General features: G+C 42.2%; 2 protein-coding genes across 13 annotated transcripts in view; one reads left to right on the top strand and one right to left on the bottom strand.

Moving 5' to 3' along the window:
• The window catches only part of rbpjl (recombination signal binding protein for immunoglobulin kappa J region-like), a 31,948-nt gene extending 27,332 nt beyond the window's left edge, over positions 1–4,616 (bottom strand). Inside the window, exon 1 of the mRNA XM_034240194.1 lies at positions 4,532–4,616. Coding sequence (XP_034096085.1) covers positions 4,532–4,616 — 85 coding nt within the window. The remainder of the gene's footprint in view (positions 1–4,531) is intronic.
• The window catches only part of matn4 (matrilin 4), a 47,309-nt gene that overhangs the window by 5,220 nt on the left and 23,722 nt on the right, over positions 1–18,367 (top strand). For 9 of the 12 annotated variants that reach the window (XM_034240210.1, XM_034240208.1, XM_034240212.1 and 6 more), the window contains exons 2-5: positions 13,570–13,674; positions 15,191–15,366; positions 15,678–15,836; positions 17,007–17,238. In XM_034240210.1, coding sequence (XP_034096101.1) covers positions 13,608–13,674; positions 15,191–15,366; positions 15,678–15,836; positions 17,007–17,238 — 634 coding nt within the window. In that variant the 5' untranslated portion in view covers positions 13,570–13,607. Of the gene's footprint in view, positions 1–9,762; positions 9,788–12,053; positions 12,076–12,377; positions 12,401–13,569; positions 13,675–15,190; positions 15,367–15,677; positions 15,837–17,006; positions 17,239–18,367 lie in introns of those variants that run through there. The other 3 variants (XM_034240201.1, XM_034240203.1, XM_034240202.1) reach the window with 3 other exon arrangements.

The raw sequence follows: 18,367 nt of genomic DNA, 5'->3' as shown, positions 1-18,367 counted from the left end.
CACCTACACACTGTAACCTACCAACCCACACCCTACTGCTCCTTAAAGCATAATCAGGCTACAGCCGTTGTGTATTTTATTATGTGAAGCACTAAATGGTCTTAGAAAGATATCGACTCTTTGTTTGTAGATATCTACTAAACTACAGCAAACACACACAGAGAGTAATGTAGGCCTGTTATTCTGAGTGATATATTTTACACACTGCTTTCTGCACGGACCTCACAGCTGTTCTCACTGTAAACATTGCGTTGCGATGAAAGCAGTTACTAATATAATATCCAGAGGATGCATGCAGAGCTGTCATTGGCTGAGATAAGTTCGGCCGTGCGTCACGCCTCCACCATTCCCGGAAATGCATCCGCGGAGGAACCATCAGTGTCTCCTCGGTTAGAGCTCCTCCAGAGAGCCTCCTCGATGCTCGATCCTCGGTCCTCGAAGTGCATTTAGAGAAATGAGATGTCCTTCAACATGGCGCGCTGAAATTCATTTCCGGGTCACTACCGGAGGACCGAGGAGTCGAGGAGTCGAGGAGGGGAAATTTGAGTATTGAGAAACCTCTATGGTCTCCACCTGTCTATCTGCTACAGTCTGAACCAGAGACTAAGTGTTTATGTCTCAGTGCGAATCCAGCTGTCAATCAAACAGAGAGACATTTACCTGTCCGTCCCTCCACTAATTTACCTGTCCGTCCCTCCACTCATTTACCTGTCCGTCCCTCCCTACCGTATGTACTCCACTCATTACTGTTCCAGTCCACTCATTTACCTGTCCGTCCCTCCACTCATTTTACCTGTCCGTCCCTCCACTCATTTACCTGTCCGTCCCTCCACTCATTTACCTGTCTGTCCCTCCACTCATTTACCTGTCCGTCCCTCCACTCATTTACCTGTCCGTCCCTCCACTCATTTACCTGTCCGTCCCTCCACTCATTTACCTGTCCGTCCCTCCACTCATTTACCTGTCCGTCCCTCCACTCATTTACCTGTCCGTCCCTCCACTCATTTGGCCGTCCCTCACTCATTACCTGTCCGTCCCTCCACTCATTTACCTGTCTGTCCCTCCACTCATTTACCGTCGTCCCTCCACTCATTTACCTGTCGTCCCTCCCACTCATTTACTGTCTGTCCTCCCACTCATTTACCTGTCCGTCCCTCCACTCATTTACCTGTCCGTCCCTCCACTCATTTACCTGTCCGTCCCTCCACTCATTTACCTGTCTGTCCCTCCACTCATTTACCTGTCCGTCCCTCCACTGATTTACCTGTCTGTCCTCCACTCATTTACCTGTCCGTCCCTCCACTCATTTACCTGTCCGTCCCCTCCACTCATTTACCTGTCCGTCCCTCCACTCATTTTACCTGTCTGTCCCTCACTCATTTACCTGTCCGTCCCTCCACTCATTTACCTGTCCGTCCCTCCACTCATTTACCTGTCTGTCCCTCTACTCATTTACCTGTCTGTCCCTCACTCATTACCTGTCCCGTCCCTCCACTCATTTACCTGTCCTGTCCCCTCCACTCATTTACCTGTCTGTCCCTCCACTCATTTACCTGTCTGTCCCTCCTCCACTCATTTACCTGTTCCTGTCTACCCTCCACTCATTTACCCTGGTCCCGTCCCTCCACTCATTTTACCTTCCCTCAACTCATGTACCTTCCCGGTCCCTCCACTCATGTACCTGTCCTGTCCCTCCCACTCATTTAACCTGTCCGTCCCTCCACTCATTTACCTGTCTGTCCCTCCACTCATTTACCTGTCCGTCCCTCCACTCATTTACCTGTCTGTCCCTCCACTCATTTACCTGTCCGTCCCTCCACTCATTTACCTGTCCGTCCCTCCACTCATTTACCTGTCCGTCCCTCCACTGATTTACCTGTCCGTCCCTCCACTCATTTACCTGTCCGTCCCTCCACTGATTTACCTGTTCCGTCCCTTCCACGTCAATTTACCTGTCCGTCCCTCCAACTCATTTACCTGTCCGTCCCTCCACTCATTTACCTGTCCGTCCCTCCACTCATTTACCTGTCCGTCCCTCCACTCATTTACCTGTCCGTCCCTCCACTCATTACCTGTCCGTCCCTCCACTCATTTACCTGTCCTGTCCCTCCACTCATTTACCTGTCCGTCCCTCCACTCATTTACCTGTCCGTCCCTCCACTCATTTACCTGTCCGTCCCTCCACTCATTTACCTGTCCGTCCCTCCACTCATTTACCTGTCCGTCCCTCCACTCATTTACCTGTCCGTCCCTCCACTCATTTACCTCTCCGTCCCTCCACTGATTTACCTGTCTGTCCCTCCACTCATTTACCTGTCCGTCCCTCCACTCATTTACCTGTCTGTCCCTCCACTCATTTACCTGTCTGTCCCTCCACTCATTTACCTGTCCGTCCCTCCACTCATTTACCTGTCCGTCCCTCCACTGATTTACCTGTCTGTCCCTCCACTCATTTACCTGTCCGTCCCTCCACTCATTTACCTGTCCGTCCCTCCACTCATTTACCTGTCCGTCCCTCCACTGATTTACCTGTCCGTCCCTCCACTCATTTACCTGTCCGTCCCTCCACTCATTTACCTGTCTGTCCCTCCACTCATTTACCTGTCCGTCCCTCCACTGATCTACCTGTCCGTCCCTCCACTCATTTACCTGTCCGTCCCCTCCACTCATTTACCTGTCCGTCCCTCCACTCATTTACCTGTCCGTCCCTCCACTGATTTACCTGTCTGTCCCTCCACTCATTTACCTGTCCGTCCCTCCACTGATTTACCTGTCCGTCCCTCCACTCATTTACCTGTCTGTCCCTCCACTCATTTACCTGTCCGTCCCTCCACTCATTTACTGTCTGTCCCTCCACTCATTTACCCTGTCCGTCCCTCCACTCATTTACCTGTCCGTCCCTCCACTCATTTACCTGTCCGTCCCTCCACTAATTTACCTGTCTGTCCCTCCACTCATTTACCTGTCCGTCCCTCCACTCATTTACCTGTCCGTCCCTCCACTGATTTACCTGTCCGTCCCTCCCACTCTTCCTGTCCGTACACTCCACTGATTTACCTGTCCGTCCCTCCACTCATTTACCTGTCCGTCCCTCCACTCATTTACCTGTCCGTCCCTCCACTCATTTACCTGTCCGTCCCTCCACTCATTTACCTGTCCGTCCCTCCACTCATTTACCTGTCCGTCCCTCCACTCATTTACCTGTCCGTCCCTCCACTCATTTACCCTGTCCGTCCCTCCACTCATTTACCTGTCCGTCCCTCCACTCATTTACCTGTCCGTCCCCTCCACTCATTTACCTGTCCGTCCCTCCACTCATTTACCTGTCCGTCCCTCCACTCATTTACCTGTCCGTCCCTCCACTCATTTACCTGTCCGTCCCTCCACTCATTTACCTGTCCGTCCCTCCACTCATTTACCTATCTGTCCCTACACTCATTTACCTGTCCGTCCCTCCACTCATTTACCTGTCTGTCCCTCCACTCATTTACCTGTCCGTCCCTCCACTCATTTACCTGTCCGTCCCTCCACTCATTTACCTGTCTGTCCCTCCACTCATTTACCTGTCCGTCCCTCCACTCATTTACCTGTCTGTCCCTCCACTCATTTACCTGTCTGTCCCTCCACTCATTTACCTGTCCGTCCCTCCACTCATTTACCTATCTGTCTCTATAAATAATCTTAATATTCTCAATACCTGTAAATCATTTGTTTAGTATCTCCTGAGGCAATCTGCCACCGTTTCTCAACCTGTGGGTCAGGACCCTGTGGGGGTCTGAGGACGGTGATCAGGGGTCACAGGCTGATTGATTGATAGATTGCAAAAAGGAGAACAACATATATTATTACACTGTCTATTTCTACACTGAAGCACCTTTAGAACGTATTCTATAGGGAAAAATCAACGGATCATTTTACTCATAACTCACAAACGATTAATCTGCCGAGACATTTTTTAAACAATCAATTATAGTTTAGTCTATTTACATCAATAATTGTCAATCACAACTTTACACAACGAAACGTGTGCCTTTAAAATATCTTGTTTTGTGGGAGCAAAAGTCAAAATACCCCCAAAATATTTATTTTACAAAGATATGTGACAACGTAAAGCAGGAAATCCTCTCATTTAAGACGCTGGAGTCAAAGAACATGGTTATTGTTTCACTGTTCCCACATGGAAATATGACTGAAACCATTACGTAATCATCATAGTTGTTGTTATGAAGCTCTACTATACAGTTTGTCAAACCGAGGCATTTTAGTTGTTTAAAAAGAACGCAACTCAGCGGTTTAGTTTGTCTGGTTGTTATCTTGCTGTGTTTGTTTGACCCTGTGTTTTAATGGACGGTAATGTTGGTCCATCTCTTCCTCCAGACGGAAATACCTCAACACATATTGGATGGATTTTCATGAAACTTGGTTTGAACATCCATGATGGTAATAACTAGGATTTAGTGCCATCATCAGGTAAAGAACTCACATTTGTCCGAACCGTTGGTCAAGCTGCTAACAATCATCTCTCACTCACCTTTCCTCTCTTCGATGTCCAACTCCTCCATGTTGGTTTCTGCTGACATTAAGAGGAGGCGTTCCTCAGGTCCATCTTCACTCATTCAATCCTTTATTTGCAGCACAGCAGGGAACTGGGCAGTGTTACAGCAAAGGGCACAGTGCAGATATAAGCATAGTAGATTAAGAGTCAAGAACATGTCGATAAAATACAAATAAGTGCAGATAAAAGGAAGTAAGGGGAGATAACAGAACGTATACAGTAAAGAAGCAGGTAATAATAACAGTAGTACAAACTGCAAAGTGTAAATATTTCACAGCAGAGATCGGCATGTTAACTGGGACACATCTCTTTGTATCTGACGGTGATAAACAAATGCACAATTGGCAGGTGTTGTTGTAGAGGAATAAAACAAAGACTTCAGTGTCTTCAGAGAGCTGTGTCATCTTATTCCTGCAGCTGTGGACCTGACGTCAGGTTGGGATTAAATGCAGCTTGATGGTCCGTTGAAAAGTGGAGATAAACTAAACAAATCAGACTGAAAATGATGCATCAGGGCTTTAAATGTCTTAAAAAACAGACTGTGAGAACTTAAGGCTGACAATAACAATAACACACATAATGCATCCGGGAGTTGGAGCTGACCTGAAATCACGTTAAGTTCCTCTTGTTGTCTTTTCTTTCTGCTGCAGCTTCAGTTTCTGTCCATCCAGATGAGATTTTAAAGTGTCCTCAGCAGGAAACATTAGCTAACGTTAAATCAACTTAAACACTAACTAAGCACCTCAGCATCAGTCCAGCTACTGTACCAGAGGCTTTGGTGGAAAACATCTGTGTGTGTTAACGTGTGTTCATGTTTGCCCTCCATCCTGGATCCGTTATCTGAGGTGTGTGTGTGTGTGGTGTGTGTGTGTGTGTGTGTGTGTGTGTGTGTGTGTGTGTGTGTGTGTGTGTGTGTGTGTGTGTGTGTGTGTGTGTGTGTGACTTACTGTATCTCTCAGTCTGTGTGTACAAGCAGATAGTCACCTGTTGGTTTCTCACACACACCTTTTCTCTCTTTGAGACACACTGCAGACACGTGCTGCTTTTCAGAAGCATTTAGTTTTTTAATCAGTCAAACATGCAATGCATTTATTTTGTTTCCCTGCTGCTGTATTCTATTATACATATAATTTATGCATCTCGTAACACCCAAATCGCTCTGGAATAATAATCACCTGCCTTCTTATAATGTTGTAAATGACTTCAGTGTCTCTATATGGATTGACATGTAAACATGAAGTCAGCTAATGCAGTACATTTAATGCTGTTTTTAGCCTCTTGAATATGACGAATTGTTGTTATATCACATTGAAGTGAATATTTTTAATAGACTGTATGATTCATTAATTTACATTTACAAAAAAACTGTAGATTATTATGTGCTGAGTCGAATCAGAGCCGCCACACTCGGGAAAATAAAGCAATCAGTCTTTGCAACCACTTTGCACTGTTCCTTCAACATGAAAATAAAAGCAATTCATGATGATTTTCAAACATTAAACACCTCCATTTATGAAATATACCTTATCCCTTTACTTCAAAGGTTGATATGTTTGTACCTCAGAGAAACTGAAGCCCATATTTACATTCAGACATCGCCATCTTTCCGCCTCACGTGTCCTCTAGTGTCTGTCAAACATTCAGCTGTTAGAAACATCACAACACTCAACAAGAAGCCTGCGTTTCCCATCAGGCAGCAGGGAGAAAAACAACAACAGTGCTGGGGATTCATCCAAAGATAGTCCTCATCAATGCAGGAACAACTGGACCTTGAATCTGTGAGAGAGAGATGTGTTGTGTTTAAGATGATGAGAGACTCCAGAGGAAAAGAGTGAAGTCACAGCATTGAAACTTAGCAATGGAGAGACTTGGAAGAGACCAACATTTGTGAATTGAGTCTGTAGTTTCAAAACTGCTGAGGGTTCTATTTAATTTGTGCTTTTAATATAACTAGAAGTCTCACAATCTTAATGCCAAGAGACGGCTGGTCTCGTTTAGCAATAACATCAAGGTTTTACAGCTTTTTAAAGAAATAATTAAGAGGTGGCACATCTGAAATTCTTATTGTATTACATTTGACATCACTGTTTTTTATTATAATTGTATTTATATTTTAATAGTTTTATTTTATTTGATTAACTTGTATTATTTATTTTTAAGTATTTTTATTTGTTATTAATGTATTACTGTCTTAATACTTTTAATGTTGCAGCTGATCAAATAAAGACATATCCTGCTTGGTAATTAAATCTCTAATTAAACATATTCTATTAATAATCAGAAACGGTAATTTATTTTGTGTTTTTTTTTTAAGACGTACTTTAGTCAAAGGATTGAAGAAATAAAATACGTACTTAAAATACCTAAAAATTGTACTTAATTGCAGTTCTTGAATGAATGTGGTGAGTTTCTTTCTACCACTGTTTCCCTCTGACATAATGTAGCTATAGCTCGCTTGAGTCTGGAGTGTATCTCAGGTTAATGCAGTGTAACCTCCTCTCAGAATGTGTTCTGCAGGCTGAAGGTCTTTAGAGGCCGACGAACAGGAAGTCTGCAGGATGCATCAACTCCTTCGCTCCACAGGGGGCAGCAGCAGGAAGTCCGGATGTTTGCTACTGTTCGGTCACATGATGACGCTTGTTTTAGTAGCTAGAAGTTCATTAAATGCATGAGGAGTTTCATTATTCTCAGTTATATTCCACTCTCCTTCCTGTTATTGTGCTAGAGATACAATTTTAAACCCTTTTTTGGAAGGGATACACAGTGTTATATAAAAAGCCCAAACAATTAGGCGTTAACAATCATAGTGTCATGTCTCGAAAAGTCATTGTAAAAGTGTATTCTTTAAGTCAGCTTTTGTCATGTCCCTTTGTCTTGTGCCTTCCCTGTTTTATTTTGAAAAGTAATTCTCCCTCTCGTTTCAGGTCGCTGTGCTCCCCGCCCCTATGTGTCTCCTGCGTTTGTGATTGTTCACCCCGCCCTGATTGTTTCCACCTGTGCCCCTTACCTTGTGTGTATGTGTGTGTGAAAGAATGTCTTTCACACACACATACGGGTTTTGGGCCGAGGGCGACACCGTACTTCCGGTATCCACCATTTCACGCGAGGTGCAAGCAGAATATCATAGTCTATTGCCTTAATCAATATCTAGTCAACTCTAAAATACCACATATATGCAATGGCATGATAATATTATTGTGACAAGTGGATATTCACCTGGTGTTTCTAGAAGATAGACGTAGATGCTGCCAAAATCGACCGAAGGCCACTTTCGAGAGTCGTTTTTCCATACATCTGCAGGCAGTCTGTAAGGGCAATCCGACAACCCACACAGCTCTAGTTTACGCTGGTAACGACCTAGAGCACACCCCTCAAGTCCAGAGATGTAATCCCAAGACATGCAGCGATTTCTTCGGTCGTTAATTCAGAAAAAAAACCTAGTGCGCTCTGCTTGGCTACATTAGCTAGCTGTTTATATTAGCACCTCCAGGATATTAGCACCTCCAGGAAAATGGCGTATTTCTATATATATATGGCGCGCGTTGCATTGTGGGTAGCTCGTGACGTCACTGTGTGTGAAAGAATTGTCTTAGTCTCCACCTGTCCTGTGCCAGTTCGTCTTCTTTCATGACTCGACATACTAGCGTACATTTAAGCCTGATCCATGTTTGTTGTTTTGTTTTAAGTTCCTTGTGGAAGTATTTAGTTTCTCCTCGAAAGAGTGATTTTATGTTCTTAGTTTTGTTACTGTGGAAATTCCAGTAAAGTACGTTATTATTTGAAACCATCTGAGCTTGAGTTGTGCATTTGAGTTCATGCCTCTGAGTTCAACCCTTGACACATAGTTAGCCTGCACGCTATTCGGCTGCCGCTAACGTTAGCTCAGCTTCTTTCTTCGTTTACTTAACACTGATGTTTATAAAGATTTGACTGGTGGACGAATTATCCTCAACAGTCATAGCCTCTCCAAAACAAACAGGCATGCTGATTAATAACCTGTGAAAATACTGAAAATAGGCTAATGTTAGCTCAGCTTGTTTCTCTGATAACGTAAGATCCAGAAATTCAAGGGGGTGATTACAAGGAGCCACACTATCCTCAGTAGTCACCTCCTCTCCAAAACAAACAGGCCTGCTGATTAAGAACATGTAAAAACACTGAAAATATCAGTTTCACATAAAAAAATCAATGTTTCCCCAGTCGACAGAGCTAGCTAAATGCTAACGTTAGCTCAGCTTGTTTCTCTGATAACTTCAGATCCAGATGTCTAATGACTAAAATCCTAAGCCAGTTTAAAATAGAGAGTTTAAAGCACCAAGATATACATGTATGTTCTAATATGGCTTAAAACTGGATGAAAAGAAAAATGTTGACCGCTTTTGGCACTGACTCATGCTTAAAGACGACAGAGTACAGCTACTTGCAATGGGCCTGGTCTACAAGATCCACTACACCTCTATGGTACCCATGTACATGTCAAAATTCTTCCCAAAGGTCAAGGAATACCATGATCATAACACCAGAGGGAGCTCCACAAATCATGTGAAACCCAGATTTGGCACAAAAAAGGGGGAATACACGTTTCGCAATTATGCCACATCAAGGTGGAACGCTCTTCCCACAACTGTAAAGGAAAGTAAAACTATACTTACCTTCAAAACCTCTCTTAAAGAGCACCTTCGGGGGAGAGCATTGCAAAACTGGCCCCGGTAATGGTACAAATCTCAACCTGTCGTTCAATGGACAGCTTCCCCCCCCCCATCTATGCATATACTCGCATTTTAGACTCTGTTACTAACTGTATATCTGTAGACTTGGTATGTCTTAAATGTCCGGTTAGGATGTATTAGAACGAAATCTAAAATGAAAATTGTAAATAAGCAATCTGTATGTAAAAAACCACCTGTATGTAAATTGTAAATAAGCCATCTGTATGTCTTATATGTCTTATATGTCTTAAATGATATGATGAATTGGAAATGGGGGACCCTGATGTAAACAAGACGAAAGTCTTTCTCTGGTCTGCATCCCCTTAACAATTGTATGTTTTGAGCTGTACTGTACTCTACCCAATATACAAGCTGTTAATACACTTTTCAATCAATCAATCAATCAATCAAAAGGAATATGACGCCATTGCAGAGACGTGGATAAAGATAGCAGTTACCGATACCAGAGGGAAAACTACTAATTCCTCTGAAACTACACAACTCTACACAATATATACCATAGGTGTAGTACTTTTTAATCACTTTAATGTGAAAATGTCAAATAATTACCTTTAATGTTAGAATCGTTTACCAAGTAATCAACTTGAAAAAGTGTATTACCTTCACAAACTAGAACGTCTTGTAAACGGTGTCTAAAAAGATGCTTTGTAAAAAAGAGAACGTTTTATGTTAGTGTGTGTGTGTGTGTGTGTGTGTGTGTGTGTGTGTGTGTGTGTGTGTGTGTGTGCAAGACAAAGACTCCTTAGTATAACTTTCTGTAGGCGATCCCCCCACCTTCACCCCTTTCCTGTCTCTCTCTCCGACCACTCACCGAACAACACACACACACACACACACACACACACACCACACACACACACACACACACACACACACACACACACACACACACACACACACACACACACACACACACACACACACACACACACACACACACACACACACACACACACACACACACAGAGAGAGCATCATTCAGCTTTCTTGTTAAACATTGAACTCACTGTTTTTCTAACACAGCTGTTAAAAATAGAAGTGGAAATCCAATTTCCTTTAATTAACACTTTAACCAAATTAAACCGCGTCTGCTCTCTGCGCCACCACTGGGAATACACTTCATTTAGAAAACAAATAGTGTTGTGTATACCGCATGCACTTAAAGGATAAGTATGATGTGATGTGAAATCTGGAAGAAAATGTGCTTTTTATGGGAAATCCCAGAATATAAGCGCACATTGTGGAGCCGTTTGACGCCACATACAGTAGGAGAGTATTTCATAGAGCTGCTTGTTGAAAAGGATTTGTTGACGTTGGCATGAAAGTGAGATTACAGCGACAAATGAAACAGTGGCTTTTTTATTAAAAGGTCTTTTCAAGTGCAGGCAGTAAAAATAAACCGCTGGATTTCCTGCAGTCTAGTTTTGTTGCAGCAGAGACTCAGAGGAGAACATGTTCAAAGTGTAAAGCAGCTTTATTGTAAGTTTCCAGCTACATAAAGACAGGACGACCTTTAAAAACAAGAACGTGCGCAGTCAGGCTGCGGTGGGAAAAGCACTATTGACATCAGAGTAGAAATATTTTTGTTAGAATCATTTGTTTGTCCACAATTTTACAGATTTAAATGTCTTTTAAAAGGACCTGTGTTTTATAATATGAGCTTAGCACGGTCCCTTTAATGGTGGTATATAAGGAGGCGTGTGATGCAGTGGTTGTGTGTTGGTGTTCGGATCAGGGTTCAAACCCCACTGCAGTCAGCATGTCGTTGTGTCCCTGAGACTCTTCACCCCAAAGTGCTCCTGTGGGGATTGTCCACAGCATTGAGTATGTGAGTCGCTTTGGATAAAAGCGTCTAACAAGTGACATGTAATGTAATGTAACTTATCTTAGACATGGTTTACGACCTAAAGGAAAGAATCGCGAAAGGTGAGACCGTGATGTTGATGTAAAGTTTGTACACAGATACTATTACAACATTAAAGGAGTATTTTGGATTGGAAAATGTGTTTGAGACACCTACAAAAACTGAATATTAGTTGAAATAGATGCTATATTCATAATATTTTCATTGTTTTATATGCTGTATGTGTATGTTAGTGTTATTATGTGACTTTGGTGACTCTTAATTAAACCTTTAAAACACCAAACCTACACAATAACATGTACTAAGTGACACAGAGTGACGCCATAATACTAGTTTTGTCAATCGAGTGGGTTGGCTTCAGTTCCCCGACAGAAAGGGCCGTCTGACAGGAAGCTGAAAATGTGTACATAGAATGCTCTTAAATTGATTAATGTCGGTGTCCACATACGTCCACATACATGCTTATACCTTATCTACACTGACTGAAGAAGCAGCTCATATAAACCCACTTCAAGAAGTAGTTTATGGGATATCTTACAACATAACCAAAATAAACAGGACCCTTTTTCTTGGGAATGAGAAAAACACATAAGGATCCACGGAGGACACTTAATTCCAGAGGACATGGTACAAACAGTAGGAAACATAAAAATGATATTTCATTTGCACTTTTAAATTGTTCACCAGATCCACCGGGTCTGAAGTCCAAGAGTCTAAGAAGGAGGAAATATAGCTTTCAAAAAGCTCTTTATTGTTCTCATACTGCCTGTGCTGCAGCACCTCTTTTCACCCTCCGTCTGAAACCAGAGACCAGTCTGCTCTGATTGGTTAGCTGGCCGGCTCTGTTGCGATTGGTCAACCACTTAGAGATGTCCCGCCCCTTAGACTATCACGCACAATGTGTTGGAGTGCTAGCCAATAGAAGCGTGAGTGTTTTTTCTAACTTTTTCAGACACATATTTTGCATTTAAGATCAAACAAGGTGCCTTCTTTCTATCTTCTTTCCAAAAAGTGGAAGACAGAATGTGCTCCGAGTGTTTGGCTGAGCCTCCGTTCACAGAAGCAGATATAAAAAATATTGGATAAAAGAAAGCCAACGAAACAAACAGAGGTCTTTTGTGCTCGTGTACATCTGTTCAGACTCTGGCTTTTACTTAAAAAGAGATAAACCCCTGAAGGACCCTCTCAGCGGCCCTGACGAAGAGAGGTGTCTCTATTTGTGCCTGTTTGAGTTGACTGTGTGCCCTGAAGGTAAACAGACGTTATCATTATTCCTCTGCTGCTGCTATGGAGGCGGATACTGACAGACACACAGGCAGATTAGTGTGTGTGTTTATGTGTGTGTGTGTGTGTGTGTGTGTGTGTGTGTGTGTGTGTGTGTGTGTGTGTGTGTGTTTAGCAGGAATTATCGAGCACCTTCTCCAGGTGTGTGCAGTCGAGGGTTTTACGACGGGGCAGGACTGGAATCTGCAACACACCCGCCATGCACATCATTATCACCTCACAAACACAACGAGGGGCATTTACTGATGCTTTTGCACTCATCACAAACGTTCAGGACGCTTTTTTAGGGTCATTCTAGGTGAAAAATAATGAATAAAGTCGATCAGATTAAAACAGTAGGAGATTGTTCAAATATGGCCCGTGGAAAGTGCTAAAAATACCACAAAAACGCACATAAAATCCCAAATGATTGAGCACCCGTTGGTTTTACGATAAACCTCCAAGAGGCTTTCTTGTGCGTCCTATCGTGCTATATATAGCTACTAGATCTCATATCTGTTGGTGAAACCACAACGAGGGGCTGCCTTTTAGCGACTCTTAGAGCACCCTTTTTGCTGCACCCCGAAAACAATACAGCTGAAAATAAATCAACAGTTTTTAGTAAACGTTGAGGCTCTGCTCTTGGTTGCTGTGTAGTTTCTGTCCACTGCTCGTCGCACTTGGATGGGTGAAAGACTAACTGACTGTGTGTAAATGTGTGACATTTAGAAGAGGATTTAATCTTGGACCTGGCTTTGCTGGCCTTTTTGACCAAACGCCCAGAAAGTGCGTCAGATGTTGAATCACCTTTTCTAAGCGGTGGAACTTCAGTGTCCGTTTGTGACGCAATTGGGGTTACCACAAATAACCGCTTGTGCATTTCCCTCTGTTCCTCCGTTATCTTTCCTGCATATTGTGCAATACCATTATTATTAATAATGTTCTATAAATATCGTGCAATTACGTATCTGCCACTACGTTTTTTGCACTAAATACTGTTAATATTATTACTTATATGACCGTCTATGTTTCCTGTAGTTAGTGAATTTACTGCACTGTTAGTGTACCGTTTTATTATTATTGTGCTGCTGTGTTTATTGTATTTCTGTAACTCTGGCACAACCATTTCCATATCTTATCTTGTCTCGTCTCCACAGTGTGATCCAGATCCAGCTGTGAGATCATTATCATCAGGATGAAGATGAGACTCGTCTTCCTCCTCCTGACGCTCGTCGTCCTCGTCGCCGCCCGACCCAAAGCAGGTCAGTGAACACACTGAGGGAACAATTACAAGAACAGCAGCAGGAAAGTGTTCAAATGAAATCCTCCTGTGCATCGTGACTTTACTTTAAGGCCCTAATGCGTTTGGACGTATCAGATTTATACGTTTGGATGCAGTTGAAACATCTGCAGCCGGGTTGACTTGATTTATGTGAGCAGACGACGAGGTGGACACTTTTATAAGATGTTAAAACCCCGCCGTTTGCTCATGTCTGTTTGAAACCGAAGACAGATCCCACTCGTCTACTTTCACCTCCTCTGCTTTCACAAGAAGAGATCCTGGACGTTTGAAACTCTTAAAGAAATACACAGACCTGCTTCATCCCTCCTCCATGACTGCTGTGTCGCTGAGCAGAGATGGTGTTACAGATCACACTAAAGACTAACACATGTGGCTGAAGAGGAGTGAGTTCAGGAGGTAAATGATGTGAAAGTCATGCCTGAACTGCTGCAACTGTAAACCACACACAGAGCTGTGAGAACAGAGGCTCTTCGTAGTGAGCATTCAAACACAATACCCTTTATAAACGCATTGAGAGCCAAACACGGCTCCATATCGGGACAATTTAACACCTTACAAAATCAGAGGTCCGATGCAGATGAAAAGGGAAAAGAGAAGACGCATATATTAAATAAAAAGGCAAGCACACTTTATTTAAAGAAAGCAAAACAAAAAAGCAAATACAAATAAGTACAGCATTTTAAAACGGGTGTTGATGTAATCAAAGTGCCCCCAGGCTACAGAGTGACCTGACTTGATTTATATAACGTATCAAAGGAGCTGACCATTTTAACACGTTGAAAATAAATTGTAAAGTAATTGAGTTGATTGCACACGAGCAGTGGTTCTGCGTAAGAGTTTTATATAAATGCACATGTCAGCAACAAGGCAGTTAAAGGGCTTTACTGCACATACAAACAATACATGCAAAATAAAGTAGGATTCATGCATTTAATAAATCACATTTAAATACAATTAAAAATGTTTTAACGAGAGAATAGAACATTTTATTTAAACGTAAAAAGAGTATAAATACGACACATTTTTCTGAACTGTTTAAACATTAATTTAGTTTTCTAGCAAAAACTCAAAAACAAATAACCCAGCTCTATTTTCAATGCACAGGAATTGATGTCTTCAGACGTCATGAAACACCATCTGTTTGAAGCCTTTTTCAACTCATTAGAGTGACCCCTTCTTCCCCTTCGTTGTGCATATTCTGCTCTGTCCTGCCCTCTATCAGGAAATAACACTTTTCGACGTGACTGATTTCCCTTTTCATTGAAATGCAATTACAACACAATTGAGAGAATAGAACATTTTAAAAACCTTGAAAAAGAGTATAAACACCACACCTTTTTTTCTTCTGGTTAAATATTCATTTTGTTTGATTTGAAAAAAAGCCAAGGCACTCTTCTACTCTACGTTGATCGACTTCATGAAATTACCATCTGTTTGAAGGCTTTTTTGTTGATCCTTCCTCCTCCCTCTCTCAGGTCCGAAGCAGAAGTGTAAGTCCGGTCCGGTGGATCTGGTGTTTCTGATCGACAGCTCTCGCAGCGTCCGGCCTCACGAGTTCGAGACCATGAGGAAGTTCATGATCGACATCCTGAGCACGCTGGACATCGGACTCAACGCCACCAGAGTGGGGGTGGTGCAGTACTCCAGCCAGGTACTGTCGGACATGTTGTATTTAGTTAATGTCCCCTGGCCCTTTTCCCCACTTCTGGTTAATGCATGTGATCCTTCTCGGTTTAGCACTAGCTGCATTTTAAACCATGACTTTTAATTAAGAGCATTATTGTGCTGCTGTGTTTATTGTATTTTACTCTAGAAAACAATTTCCTTCAGGATAAATAAAGTATTATCTTAAAGGTTGATAAAGCTGGCGAGGCTAAGTAATGAAATAGCAATGACACAAAACATGGCAATGTAGAAGCGCCATCAGGCGAGGGATGGTAAACGTTCCTTTTCTGTCTCCAGGTCCGCACTGAGTTCTCCCTGAAGGCTCACGCTAAACTGGATACGATGGTGAAGGGCATCAACGAGATCATCCCTCTGGCTCAGGGCACCATGACCGGTCTCGCCATCAAATTTGTGATGGACACAGCTTTCGTCGCGGAGGAGGGAGACAGGCCGAAGGTATTTACACATTTCTAACAACACATTAAAATAAACATTGTCTTCCATGCGAGGCAACTGGGAGTGGTTTCCGGGTTTAAGTCGAGTCCTCACTAACACTAAGAAAGTGGATCACATCACTCCTGTTCTGAAGTCTTTACACTGGCTTCCTGTGTGTCAAACAATAGATTTCAAAATACTGCTGCTGGTTTATAAAGCACTGAATGGTTTAGGCCCAAAATACATTTCTGACCTCCTGCTAAATGATGAACCATCCAGATCCCTCAGGTCTTCCAGGCGAGGCAACTGGAAGTGTTACGGTGAGTGAAGCAGGCAGGACCCAAATGCAGAAAAAACAGAAAATACCTTTATTTCAAGGATATGGCACACGGACAATCAGAACACTCCCCGGTGAACACAGTCACAGACAAACGACGAACCAACAATGACAGACAGAAAAAACAGAACTTAAATACACACAGGACTAATCAAGGAAACAAGAGACAGGTGAGGAGGGAGGAGAATACACAGGGGCACCAGGTGAACACAATCAAGAAAAACAGGTAGGAGCGAACACACACAGACAGGAAACCAAAGACCGATCTAAACAAGACAAAACACAACACAGACAGATTGTGACAGGAAGTGGTTTCTGGGTTTAAGGGCTCATTCCTGCACCCATAATAAAGCTTTATTTATACAGCACTTTTCATACAACACATGCAGCTCAAAGCGCTTTACAAAATGACACATCACAAAAAACAAACAACAAGAAATTCCCCTGAGATTATTTGTTAAGAACTTTAAAAGGTACACGCAGCAAAATATAACACTTCATCAGGTTAACGGACTCAAGGAGGTGAAATGGATGATAATACAAATAAAATACAATAAAATAAATAATGAAGAATGAATACAAATAAAAAGATAATAGTAACAAAAATGCCATAATTCTAATAAAGGTTACACGATTAAAACATAAAAAAATAAAATACAAATAAATGTTGCTATTGAAACTGTTAAATAAATAAAATAAGATAAAACCCTTTAACACCTATAACATAAAACAATATAAAAGTAGGTAAATAAAGACTAAAAGAACAGTTAAAGTCGGGGGCTGCTAATAATAAGCATCGTTTATAAATGTCACTGAGCTGGCCTCCCTGATGCTTGACTGTTCCCTCTCCTCAGGTTCCCAACGTGGTGGTGATCGTGACGGACGGTCGTCCTCAGGATCGAGTGGCAGAAGTGGCGATTGAGGCAAGAGAGAAAGGCATCGAGATCTTTGCTGTGGGCGTGGCCAGAGCCGATATGGCGTCCCTCAGGGCGATGGCGTCCCCTCCATTCGAGGACCACGTCTTCCTGGTCGAGTCTTTTGATCTGATCCATCAGTTCGGACTGCAGTTCCAGGACAAACTCTGCGGTACAAATAATCTCTCTGTGTCTCATCTGTTAAACGTCTCAGAGCAGCTGCACAATTTAGTGTTTATCAAACAAGGGAGGACATGGTGCATCTGTTGGGAACAAAAGCCCACAATTAAAGAAAGTATGTTATTATAAATGGGAATCAATTAATTTCCTGAATTTATAACATTAACAGTATTCTCATAATTTGACCCGACAGCATCCAATCAAGTTGATAGAGGGAACCATGCAGTACCCACGTTGCGCCAGTAGGAAATAAAAGTGATACCTAAGTTAATTTAGTCTGCGTACAAGAACTACGCAGATCAAACATCTCAGACAGAAGCGCATTATGACTTGATGAGAAATCTGAAATTTGCTCTAAAGCACACAGTTCATTTAAAATAGTAAATAATAAATATCAATATATTTACCCAGCGGTTTTAAACAATCATGACTAAATCATACATTCAAAATAGTATATCGCAGTAGAAGTACAACACCTCACCAAATACATATTTACTGTGAAGTCAACAAAACTTTTCCAACTTTGACAGAAACGTAATAATAATAATAACTGTATTTATAAGCACCTTTCCTGCAGCCCAACGTGCTTTAGGGAACAAGACAAGATACATACAAAGACTAAAGAGTAAGGAACATCATTAAAAACAAGTAACAGAAAGAGTTATATCACAAAACATGAACAGTGATCCCAATAAAATGACTCACAATTAAAAGCCATATTCGTGCACAACCCGTCCCTCTTACTATGAAGCTCTAGACTCAGGCAGTGCTTCTCAAAGTGTGGTCCACGGACCACTGGTGGTCCGTGAGCGCCCCCTGGTGGTCCGCGAGTATATTGGTACAATTTCACATTTTAAATAAATAAATACATTTAAGTTTTCCGCACTCTCGCGGGAATATCTCCGCAATGGAGTGAGGTTAAGTTTCACTTTCAATTGCATGATATAGCCCAGCACAACACCTTCATCACACATGTTGCCACTTGTTTGTACCATTTACAGGCGATTTGTAATCTGTTCTAGAAAAACGATGTGTTTTTTGATATTTGTGGAGTTAGGTGGTCCGCGAGTGTTTTTTTATTGGTTAAGTGGAACTTGGTATGAAAAAGTTTGAGAAACACT

The sequence above is a fragment of the Gymnodraco acuticeps genome, unplaced genomic scaffold (assembly GCF_902827175.1).
Source record: "Gymnodraco acuticeps unplaced genomic scaffold, fGymAcu1.1, whole genome shotgun sequence".
Classification (NCBI taxonomy): Eukaryota; Metazoa; Chordata; class Actinopteri; order Perciformes; family Bathydraconidae; genus Gymnodraco; species Gymnodraco acuticeps.
Note: the sequence above shows the minus strand (reverse complement) of the source record. Positions and strands in the feature narration are given on the sequence as shown.